Source organism: Salmo trutta, chromosome 12 (genome assembly GCF_901001165.1).
Source record: "Salmo trutta chromosome 12, fSalTru1.1, whole genome shotgun sequence".
NCBI lineage: Eukaryota > Metazoa > Chordata > Actinopteri > Salmoniformes > Salmonidae > Salmo > Salmo trutta.
Genome location: NC_042968.1, coordinates 78,286,691 through 78,298,494, shown reverse-complemented (window position 1 = coordinate 78,298,494; position 11,804 = coordinate 78,286,691). Strand labels below are relative to the sequence as shown.

Below are 11,804 nucleotides of genomic sequence, written 5' to 3'. Positions count from 1 at the left end.
TAAACATATTTGTTTTAGAAAGATGTTTCAGCTGTTTGGTATATGTTTGTGGAAATGTGAGGGTCTGTGTGTGTGTGTGTGTGTGTGTGTCGTAGTCCATGTGTGTGTGTTTTAAGGGGGTGGGTTAGCAGAAGGGGGCTACAGTTGGTCAGGGTTGTCTCAGAGGGGGATTCGGGTCTGAACTGAGACTTTACTGCCCTATAAAACCCCTTCATTAGGACAGCTGTCCTGCCCCGATCCTGCCAAATGGTCATGGAAATTCCCTTGACAAAGTGTCCCCATTTTCCTAATGATAACTTGGACTTAGGGAATGGAATCACAGTTTCTTTGCCCTTGAATCAGCTCACTTTTCGATTGAATAGAGGCATTTGCACTCTGGTGCAATACAGGGATTTCTCATGTTGAACATGAGCACACTGGTGTGTATGCTGGAGAAACAGTGGCCTGCAGTCTTTAACTGTTAAACCTTGTTTCTTTGTGTCTGCTTGTTAATTTGTCTCCACATTCCTCTGGGCCCCCCTTCTTCCCAGACAGTAAATATCCAACTGTGTCAGAAGGAGAATAAGAGGGGGCAGGCGAGGGAAGGGATGGATGGCACTCAGAGGTACAGAGGGAGCAGAGGAAGAATGATAAGTTAAGGACTGGGTTTGATTGAATCCAGGTATGTCCTTTCCCCTAGAGTGCAGTGTTGGTTTTTCATGCCACTATTGTCCCTGCATGGTTGATTAATGGATGTTGAATTTATGCTGCAGACCAGGAATTTGAATCCCAGATAGAGAGAGGAATAGACAGAGGACATGGCAAAACAAGAGGCTGAAGGAGGATAAGGCTCAGGGCTGGGCAGCAAGGATGTGGCTTAGGGGGTAAGAATGGGCTGTCCTTCCCCCCTTTCCTTTCTCTAGCTCAGCCCCCTTTTTTTCTCCCCAAACACTTTGTTTCACAAACACACTTTCACACTGCTTCACATACACATTTTCATACTGCTGCAATCTACTGCTCTACTTGTAGGACAGACACCTAAAAGACAGGACCTGTAAATCACTAAGAAAAAAGAGGAGAGAGAAAGTGAGGAAGAGACAGCCCATGAAGCTGTACTATAGCCCTGCATCTTGAGGAAGATTTTCTGTTAGCATAAACTGTGTAAGGGTGTCAAGGACTTACAACATTATACAAGTGAACTGAACTGAGGACTAGAGGAAGACTGATCAGTGAGTATGATAAAAAAAAAATGCATTTACCTTTATATTTGTGTCTGATGTGTTTTAATATTAGATTTTTAAAATGTTATTGTATTTATGAATGTAGAATGTAAAAACAAATATGCAATACGTTACATAGAAAGACAGAACCGTAGGTTGTAACGTCATTCTTCATTCAATTTTCCCTTGAACCTGCTGTAGTACAAATATAGGATCTTAATTTGAGCCAGTTTGATACAGCAGGAAAATAATCATGCAGAAACAGGAAATGTAAATTATTATGTGAATTATAATTAATGGACACTTTTGCAAGGGTTGATACATTTTCTGTAAATCAAGTCTGACATTTCGAAGTGGAAATGACAATCTTCAGAAGCCTATTTTAAACCTCAAATACACTACAAGTTAAACATGTTCTGCATTGCAGGAAATTTCTCCTTCAACAGGGTGATCAAATAAAGATCCTACTATGTTGTTTTCTGCCATTTTATTTTTGGCTTTGAGGATAAAATGTACTGTGTAGTTCTGCAGTGCAACTTTTATTGAAATGATTGATCAATTGCTAAATATAAGCTCTTCTTAAAACCTGTTACTGCAGTGGGCTAAATCAGGATCACACAGAGTGATTCTTGGTAGTCTTAAAACAAATCTACTTTGAAACAAAAGTGTACACATCACATACATGGTTATGGGTTTAACAAAAAGAAGACACCTGTACCATGTTGAAATGTATAACATTTTGAGTTTGCATCCCAATATTACACTTTATATACATCTCAGAAGACTGAAATATAACACAACTGTTTGACATAGAAACAGCAGATTTTTATGAAATGATGACAACTTTTAACTACGTTCCATCCATGAGGACACTAGATGGCGCATTTGGTCATTGACTGCAGGAAAGAGATCTGTCTACTAAAACCCTTCTGAAAGAGAAGGCTCATCTGTTCATCTTGTCACCTGCCAGGCTTTAGGGACAAGAATGGCCACAACAAACAGGTGTACATTTCCACATTTGATTTTGGGATGGATTAATATTAAGCTCAAGTCTGTTTTACATTATTGCACAATAATAAAACCTCTGGAAAAATGTATCATGGACTAATAAAAGCTTATGCACAGCTGTGAGCTGAATCCAGTTACGCACAGCTTCATGTGGTGTCTGTATACCTGCACCTGTGCCCTCCCAGGCCATTGAGGTCATATCTCTGGCACCATTAGTCTATGGTAGTGTGGAATTTAGGAAAGGAGTTCACAGCCCTCTTGGAGCCAGCCTAATTGCGTTAATCTCTCAGAGAGTGGTGATGTGGTTATTTGCCAATATCAGCACGTGTGACTGGATATGCTGGTTCAGTCTCATTATACTGAAGTGGAAACAGAGGACTTCATGGTATGTGGCAAGTTATGAAATACCGATTCAAACCATTATAATTGTGTGACACATTTTCTTTGAAGTGCTCGTTTGACCAGTAGCACACGTTGTTCTACTTGTGCAGTACATGACTCAAGCATGAGACCATGGGGCAGTCTACTCTGTCTTCCAGTGTGACCGTTGGTGTCGCAGGATAAAAAAAGCATGGGCCTAAATGGAGCTATTTGACATAATGCTGTCGTGTTCAGGTCACCACATGGAAAACAACCCATCCACAGTCTGAACTGGGATACATGCACACATGATATACCAATACTAAGTATCACTGTTTGTGCCATTGTCAAACTTAATTTCTCTCTCGCTCTCTTGTCTTTGTCACAGATTCTGGAATATCACTTTGCTTCCCCTCCCTGTGTTGTTGGTCTTTGCCCGTACATTTATGTACTACTGACTCAGGTGTATGTGTGTGATTGTGATCGAGTGACTCCACAGCATTTGTTTGTCTGTCTGCTACCTGCTCTCTGTTTGTTTGTGTGTGTGTTTATGTGTAGTATGCGGAGAACATTTGTGTTGTTATGTGTGTGTGTGAGTTTGTCCCTCTTCCACCATACAAAGTCTCAATCTCCTCCTGAAGGTGACAGCCTCACGGTAAGGATGAGTCAGTCTTCACTTCTCCTCTTCCTGCTTATTACATTTTCATTCCTCAGTTTTCACTCTGTCTCTTCTAAAAGCCACTTTATGCCTCTCTCCCTGCAACATTTACACCTCTCGATAACAATGCTCATTCCCCATGTACCTGAGTCAGTCCCTCTTCTAATATTGTAAATGTGCATGCGTGCTCTGGCACTTTAGTGCATACAGTCAACACTGCAACCTCTCTCTCTCTCTCTCTCTCTCTCTCAGGAGTGCACAGATGGTTATGAGTGGGATATTGAGAGTCAGCATTGTAAAGGTGGGTGGATTAATTTGGTTGTAATGTTAGAGAGAGTGATGTGTGAGAAAGTTATGTCACTGTGCTTATGATCTGATGGTGTCACAGCCAAAATATCATGGTAAATAAGCTTCCTTTGTCAGTTCTATTCATCACCAACCCTCATTTGAGTTTTTTTTACTCCTCACGTGTTTGCACTTTCACACATTCCTCCTCATCTCTTGCTCTCTCCATCTCCTTAATTTGCCTTTCACTCATTTTCTCTCTTACCTCATCTCTCAGATATCAATGAGTGTCAGACCATTGTGGAGGCCTGCCAGGGGGAGATGAAGTGTTTTAACCACTATGGTGGTTACCTGTGTCTCCCACGCTCTGCCTCTGTCATCACCGCCCCTGAACCATCCAGCCAATCAGTGGCCATCCTGCCAGTGGAGTCCAACGAGGCCTTCAGCCCCTGTCCTGTAGGCTACGATGCCCAGGGGGAGGGCTGTGTAGGTGAGGCCAAATGGGAGGGCTGTGTAGGTAAGGCCCAGGGGGAGGGCTGTGTGGGTGAGGCCAAATGGGAGGGCTGTGTAGGTGAGGCCAAATGGGAGGGCTGTGTAGGTGAGGCCAAATGGAAGGGCTGTGTAGGTAAGTCCAAATGGGAGGGCTGTGTAGGTGAGGCCAAATGGGAGGGCTGTGTAGGTGAGGCCAAATGGGAGGGCTGTGTAGGTGAGGCCCAGGGGGAGGGCTGTGTGGGTGAGGCCAAATGGGAGGGCTGTGTAGGTGAGGCCAAATGGGAGGGCTGTATAGGTGAGGCCAAATGGGAGTGCTCTGTAGGTGAAGTCCAGGGGGAAGGCTGTGTAGGTGAGGCCAAATGGGAGGGCTGTGAATGTGAGGCCCAGGGGGAGGGCTGTGCAGGTAAGGCCCAGGGAGAAGGCTGTGCAGGTAAGGCCCAAGGGGAGGGCTGTGTAGGTGAGGCCCAGGGGGAAGGCTGTGTAGGTGAGGCCAAATGGGAGGGCTGTGTAGGTGAGACCCTGGGGGAAGGCTGTGTAGGTGAGGACAAATGGGAGGGCTGTGTAGGTAAGGCCCAAGGGGAGGGCTGTGTAGGTAAGGCCAAGGGGGAAGGCTGTGTAGGTGATGCCAGCGGGAGGGCTGTGTGGGTGAGTCCAAGGGGAGGGATGTTTGGGTGAGTCACAAGCCTGGACAGAGACTGGGAAGGCTGGCCATAAGTGTTGAGTGGGAGAAGGGACAGTGTGAGTGTGTATGTGTTGGTTTATTTTATGGAGCACTGTGAGTAAGAACAGGGATCAGGGTGGAATGATTCACTATGAACACCTCGCCTGCCCTCTTTGTTCTACTGAGTCAAAGGTTACACTGTGTGTGTGTGTGTTTTCAGACATGGACGAGTGTGTACTCGATCTTCATGACTGCCAGCCCAGCCAGCAGTGCGTTAACACTGTGGGCACCTACAGCTGCCAGTGTCCAGATGGATACAGTAAAATTGGTATTGAGTGTGTGGGTGAGACAGCATTATCTACCTCACGTTTCACTTTCTTTATTCCTCTGAGGCTTTTTACTTTGTTTGTTTTCCGTCCTCTCCTTTTCTCCCCTACGCAACCTCAGAATCTTTCATCCTCTCTTTCTTCCTCTCCTCTTCTCCCCTACACAACCTCAGAATCTTACTTCCTCTCTTTCGTCCTCTCCTTTTCTCCCCTACACAACCTCAGAATCTTACATCCTCTCTTTCTTCCTCTCCTCTTCTCCCCTACACAACCTCAGAATCTTACTTCCTCTCTTTCGTCCTCTCCTTTTCTCCCCTACACAACCTCAGAATCTTACATCCTCTCTTTCTTCCTCTCCTTTTCTCCCCTACGCAACCTCAGAATCTTACATCCTCTCTTTCTTCCTCTCCTTTTCTCCCCTACGCAACCTCAGAATCTTACTTCCTCTCTTTCGTCCTCTCCTTTTTCCCCTACGCAACCTCAGAATCTTACTTCCTCTCTTTCTTCCTCTCCTCTTCTCCCCTACACAACCTCAGAATCTTACTTCCTCTCTTTCGTCCTCTCCTTTTCTCCCCTACGCAACCTCAGAATCTTACATCCTCTCTTTCTTCCTCTCCTCTTCTCCCCTACACAACCTCAGAATCTTACTTCCTCTCTTTCTTCCTCTCCTCTTCTCCCCTACACAACCTCAGAATCTTACTTCCTCTCTTTCGTCCTCTCCTTTTCTCCCCTACGCAACCTCAGAATCTTACATCCTCTCTTTCTTCCTCTCCTCTTCTCCCCTACGCAACCTCAGAATCTTACATCCTCTCTTTCGTCCTCTCCTCTTCTCCCCTACGCAACCTCAGAATCTTTCATCCTCTCTTTCGTCCCCTCCTCGCAGACATTGATGAGTGTAGATACAGGTACTGTCAGCATCGCTGTGTAAACGCACCTGGCTCTTTCTCCTGTGAGTGTGAGCCTGGGTTTCAGTTGGCTGGAAACAACCGTTCATGTGTGGGTAAGTCCCTTTACATGAGTAAAACTGGCAGAAACAGCTGAAATCCAAACTTCAAACACTAAACTAGAATTCATTACCTCACAATATATTTGATGATGGTTACTGTTTGTTCTTCTTCTCTGCCTGCTGGCCTCTCCCTCACCCTACTACAACATAACCCTAACCCTACAACATCCCATATCCAACTCAAGATGTGAATGAGTGTGAGATGGGCGCCCCCTGTCAGCAGAAATGTTACAACACGTATGGCACCTTTCTTTGTCGCTGTGAACCGGGCTACGAGCTGGGACCAGACGGACACTCATGCAATGGTAAAGGGCCTGATTTTCTCCTTGGCTATTTCCTGTCTGTCAGTCTATATTGCTGTAGGGTTTCCAACATGAAAACAAAGAATGTTTATTAAAATCCAGCCCTTCAGTTACATCTGTGCCCTTCCCTGACTGTCTTTCTCTCTATCTGTCTGTCACTCCTGCTCTCTGTGCAGATGTAGACGAGTGCAGCTACTCCAGTTACATGTGCCAGTTCCAGTGTGTTAACAATCCAGGGAGGTTCTCCTGTATCTGTCCAGAGGGGTACCAGCTACAGGGCACCAGACTCTGCCAAGGTAAACATCGTTAGAATACGCTATTTATAACTGACAAATGTGAGAAGTTAAATCTCTTTCTCCATGTTCTTCTTTCTCTCCTCTGCCCTCCATCTCTCCCCATCTCCCTCTCTCCCCCTCAACCCCTCTCCCTATCTCCCTCTCTCCCTCTCTCCCCCTCTACCCCTCTCCCCATCTCCCTCTCTCCCCCTCTACCCCTCTCCCTCTCTCCTTCTCTCCCCCTCTCCAGATGTGAATGAGTGTGAAACAGACATAGACCAGTGTGGAGAGGGCCAGACCTGTATTAACATCCATGGGGGTTATCAGTGCACCGATTCCAACCGCTGTCGAGAGCCCTATGTGCTGTCGAGAGCCCTATTGTCTGACAAGTGAGTAGCATCCTCCTCCACACGTTCAGACTCAGTACCATAACCTCACTATCACACAACCTCGTATCGTCTAAAAATCCCTCCAGGAAATGACACACGGACAGCACTAGACAGGTTATTTAACCCCCTCTTCCCTGTCTTTCTAGCCGCTGTGTTTGCCCGGTCATCAAGCCTGAGTGTCGTGACCTCCCCTTCTCCATCGTCCACCGTTACATGAGCATCACCTCAGAGCGCTCTCTCCCCTCAGACATCTTCCAGATCCAGGCCACCCGCATCTACCCTGGAGTCTACAACACCTTCCGCATCCGCTCTGGGGACCACAATGGGGAATTCTACATACGGGTGAGTGGGTGGGAGATACAGGCAGCTCTAAGAGTATCAACTATTTTCTCTCCACTACATGTGTTAACTGTAGACCAGTTTCATTCACTACACTACACTCTTATCCACATAGGAGAACTCTTTGAAGAACCCCTTTGCTTCCAAGTAGAACCCTTTTGGGTTCCAGGTAAAACCCTTTCCACAGAGGGTTCTACATGGAACCCAAAGGGGTTCTACCTGGAACCAAAAAGGGTTCTACCTGGAGCCAACAAGGGTTCTCCTGTGGTGACAGTCAAAGAACCCTTTCGGAACCCTTTTTTTAAAGAGTGTAGAAACACCAACTCCTGAATATCCCTGTGTGTTGTAATACTTGGAGTTAAAGGCTACAAGGTTGACTTGTGAGAACGGGTCCCAATCTCAGCCATACATGGTCTTATACGTACCAGAACACAGGGTTAGACTTGTTAGAACGGGTCCCAATCTCAGCCATACATGGTCTTATACGTACCAGAACACAGGGTTAGACTTGTTAGAACGGGTCCCAATCTCAGCCATACATGGTCTTATACGTACCAGAACACAGGGTTAGACTTGTGAGAACGGGTCCCAATCTCAGCCATACATGGTCTTATACGTACCAGAACACAGGGTTAGACTTGTTAGAACAGGTCCCAATCTCAGCCATACATGGTCTTATACGTACCAGAACACAGGGTTAGACTTGTGAGAACGGGTCCCAATCTCAGCCATACATGGTCTTATACGTACCAGAACACAGGGTTAGACTTGTGAGAACGGGTCCCAATCTCAGCCATACATGGTCTTATACGTACCAGAACACAGGGTTAGACTTGTGAGAACGGGTCCCAATCTCAGCCATACATGGTCTTATACGTACCAGAACACAGGCTTAGATGCATGTCAAGAACAAAACAGAATGTCTAGATGTCTGCATATTACACAAAAATACTTACCAAGACCTAACATCTAATACTGCCTACTGCAGTAGTAGGGGAACAAAAAGGACTGATTTTGAAGACAGAATACTGAGTTAAAATGATGATTCAGTCCTGCACACTCACACAATGCCACTACACCTCCCTCTATCTTTTCACAGCAAATGAACAACATCAGTGCCATGCTGGTCCTGGCCCGTGCTGTGACCGGTCCAATAGAGTACACCCTGGATCTGGAGATGGTGTCTGTCAACCCCCTCATCAGCTACCAGACCAGCTCTGCCCTACGACTGTCTGTCTTTGTAGGACCATACACCTTCTGAGGAGAGAGATGGAGTAAAGAGAGAGAGCACAAACAGAAATAGAGGTGGGAGAGAAATGAGAAGAGGAAAATTGTTAAGGACATGAGACAAACATTTCTCAGACTCATTACTGCTATACTGCTATGTATCTTTAAAAAAACTGCCTGGGGAAAAGCTAGTTGTGAAACCATTCTTCCATAATTCTGTGAGTCACCACACACATCCTCACGCACATTCACACACACAAGTGGTGGCTGGTGTCACTTTAAATGTGAGGACAGGCTCATTATAATGGCTGGAATTGAATAAATGTAACTGAGTCAAACTTGTTTTTGATACTGTTCCATTTATTCCATTCCAGACATTATTCCCTCCCTTTACCAGACTCCTCTGACACACACACACACGGACACACGCATGGCACACTGGGACAGGGTGTATATGGCTGGCACACGGGTACATCCCAATAGTTTAAGACAGTTCAATCAGTAATATTCCCAGACAGTTATATTAACAGATTAACCAGATTAACAGATTATCACCTTGTGTTCACCATAGTTGGTATCTAGCCTCTTCACCATATTTTCAATAATATGTTGCTGCACAGAAGACTAGCTAAGTTATATAGAGGGACATTATCTTGTTCCCAAGGAAATGGATAAAAACATCCATTCAAGGCTACCATTTCAAACCATGTTATACTGTGTTCTCTTTCTCTCCATCAAGGATGTCGTTTTTTTCTTTTTTTTACAACTTACGGTTGTTTTGACATGTTACTAAAATTAAAAGAAATGAAACCAACATTTGGATGAATGGTGTTCCTTTTGATGGCTTTACCTCCTATTCTGCTTAATTAAGGCCCATTAATGGGTTCTATTCTGCTTAATTAAGGCCCATTAATGGGTTCTATTCTGCTTAATTAAGGCCCATTCATGGGTTCTATTCTGCTTAATTAAGGCCCATTCATGGGTTCTATTCTGCTTAATTAAGGCCCATTCATGGGTTCTATTCTGCTTAATTAAGGCCCATTAATGGGTTCTATTCTGCTTAATTAAGGCCCATTAATGGGTTCTTTGCTGACCTTTTTTCAAACTCTTTCTTTCACTCTGCCACATTTGCTTTTCAGTACAGACAGATAAATGCATTTACACTACAGTGAATTAAAAGCCATAGAGCGCTCTTACAATACAAGGGACACTGTTTCTATACACTACCACATTGGAGTACATTTACATTACATTTAAGTCATTTAGCAGACGCTCTTATCCAGAGCGACTTACAAATTGGTGCATTCACCTTATGATATCCAGTGGAACAACCACTTTACAATAGTGCATCTAAATCTTTTAAGGGGGGGGTTAGAAGGATTACTTTATCCTATCCCAGGTATTCCTTAAAGAGGTGGGGTTTCAGGTGTCTCCGGAAGGTGGTGATTGACTCCGCTGTCCTGGCGTCGTGAGGGAGCTTGTTCCACCATTGGGGTGCCAGAGCAGCGAACAGTTTGGACTGGGCTGAGCGGGAACCGTGCTTCCTCAGAGGTAGGGGGGCCAGCAGGCCAGAGGTGGATGAACGCAGTGCCCTTGTTTGGGTGTAGGGCCTGATCAGAGCCTGAAGGTATGGAGGTGCCGTTCCCCTCACAGCTCCGTAGGCAAGCACCATGGTCTTGTAGCGGATGCGAGCTTCAACTGGAAGCCAGTGGACAGAGCGGAGTATATTTATATCTGCAGTTACTGTAGATTAATATCTTAATGTAAATTGCCAAATTACTGTAACTTCAGGTTTAAATGTCTTTTAAATGTATTAAATGTAACTTAAAAGTTGGTAAATTGGTTGAGTCAATAAAGGGCCCTATTCAATCCGCATCACGGAAGTTCAGCTTTACAGCCTGAATTTAAATGCAATGTTCCCACTTTAGAGGAGACTGCATTCATGGCAAATGCTGCATAGGTCGGCTCAAAAGGAAATTACCTTTACATCTCTATCTGGCATCTGTAACATTTCAGTGATACAGACTGAATAGAGCCCCCAGTCTCCTTGTCATTTAAACATACTTTATCAACGTGTTCCTTTAATGTGGCTAGTTGGTAGAATTCGCATGAGGTCATCAACATGCAGTCTTTTCGTCTAATTGTAACCCAGATGTCAACCAAAAATCAACAATAGGGTTCAAATCAACAATGCAGTCACATATCAACCAAACTTGAATGCTTTTTCTGTAGCTGTGCAAGAGTTCACATTCATCGAAAAAAGGGGTAGCCACATGAATGCTCCACTGTAGAATGATCCCTTACCTAAGACATAATTCACAGCTATCTGTTACTAAAATAATTTTTTTTTTAAATGTATGTTATTCTCGCTTCATCATGTTCTTTTTCACACAAACAAGTTTTTCTCAGCTTTGCCCCACACACACATAGTGTGGACTGATGTATCAGTACCTCAGTGTCTCCACATAGTGGCAGAAATAACAGAAGCCTGAATCTGATTCACTTGAGCAAAAAACAAGAATATTACAGAATAAATTCTTTACTCATACCTTACATTAGAATGGGCAGTGAAGAGTGTGTGTTTGCTTGTGAGATAATGTGTGAGTATGTTTTGGTGTGTTTGTACCAGAGTGTTGGGCATTCCTCTGTGATATCTTCAGTGTGGGAGCTGAGAGGCAGGGAGTCCAGGCACAGACGTTATGTAGGTGGGCAGGGGAAGAAGCAGATGGGTGTTGGTGGTGGGTAGTACATGGGGTAATGTTATGGGTGGTGAGTAGTACAGGGGGTAATGTTATGGGTGGTGGGTAGTACGCGGGGTAATCGTATGGGTGGTGGGTCATGTTATGGGTGGTGGGTTGTACAGGGGGTAATGTTATGGGTTGAGGTTAGTCCAGGGGGTGATGTTCTGTGTGGTAGGTAGTACAGGGGGTAATGTTATGGGTGATGGGTAGTACAGGGGGTAATGTAATGGGTGGTAAGTAGTACAGGGGGTAATGTTATGGGTGGTAGTACAGGGGGTAATGTAATGGGTGGTGGGTAGTACAAGGGGTAATCGTATGGGTGGTGGGTCATGTTATGGGTGGTGGGTAGTACAGGGGGTAATGTTATGGGTGGTGGGTAGTACAGGGGGTAATGTAATGGATGGTAAGTAGTACAGGGGGTAATGTTATGGGTGGTAGTACAGGGGGTAATGTTATGGGTGGTGAGTAGTACAGGGGGTAATGTAATGGGTGGTGGGTAGTACAAGGGGTAATCGTATGGGTGGTGGGTCATGTTA

At 44.9% G+C, this 11,804-nt stretch overlaps 1 protein-coding gene across 6 annotated transcripts; it reads left to right on the top strand.

Annotated features, from left to right (window-relative positions):
* Positions 1-208: 208 nt before the first annotated feature.
* Positions 209-9,341, top strand: LOC115204252 (EGF-containing fibulin-like extracellular matrix protein 2). 6 transcript variants are annotated; one of them, XM_029769668.1, is made up of 13 exons: positions 209-661; positions 753-863; positions 1,009-1,208; positions 2,956-3,222; positions 3,478-3,526; positions 3,788-4,000; positions 4,884-5,006; positions 5,873-5,989; positions 6,181-6,300; positions 6,474-6,593; positions 6,823-6,961; positions 7,108-7,303; positions 8,400-9,341. In XM_029769668.1, exons 4-13 carry the CDS (start codon positions 3,118-3,120, stop codon positions 8,559-8,561), a joined length of 1,344 nt encoding a protein of 447 aa, XP_029625528.1. In that variant the 5' UTR covers positions 209-661; positions 753-863; positions 1,009-1,208; positions 2,956-3,117; the 3' UTR covers positions 8,562-9,341. The 6 variants fall into 6 exon arrangements, with proteins under 6 accessions (XP_029625528.1, XP_029625526.1, XP_029625527.1 ...); XM_029769666.1 differs by having other exon boundaries at positions 753-1,208; XM_029769667.1 differs by having other exon boundaries at positions 209-863.
* The last annotated feature ends 2,463 nt before the right edge of the window (positions 9,342-11,804 follow it).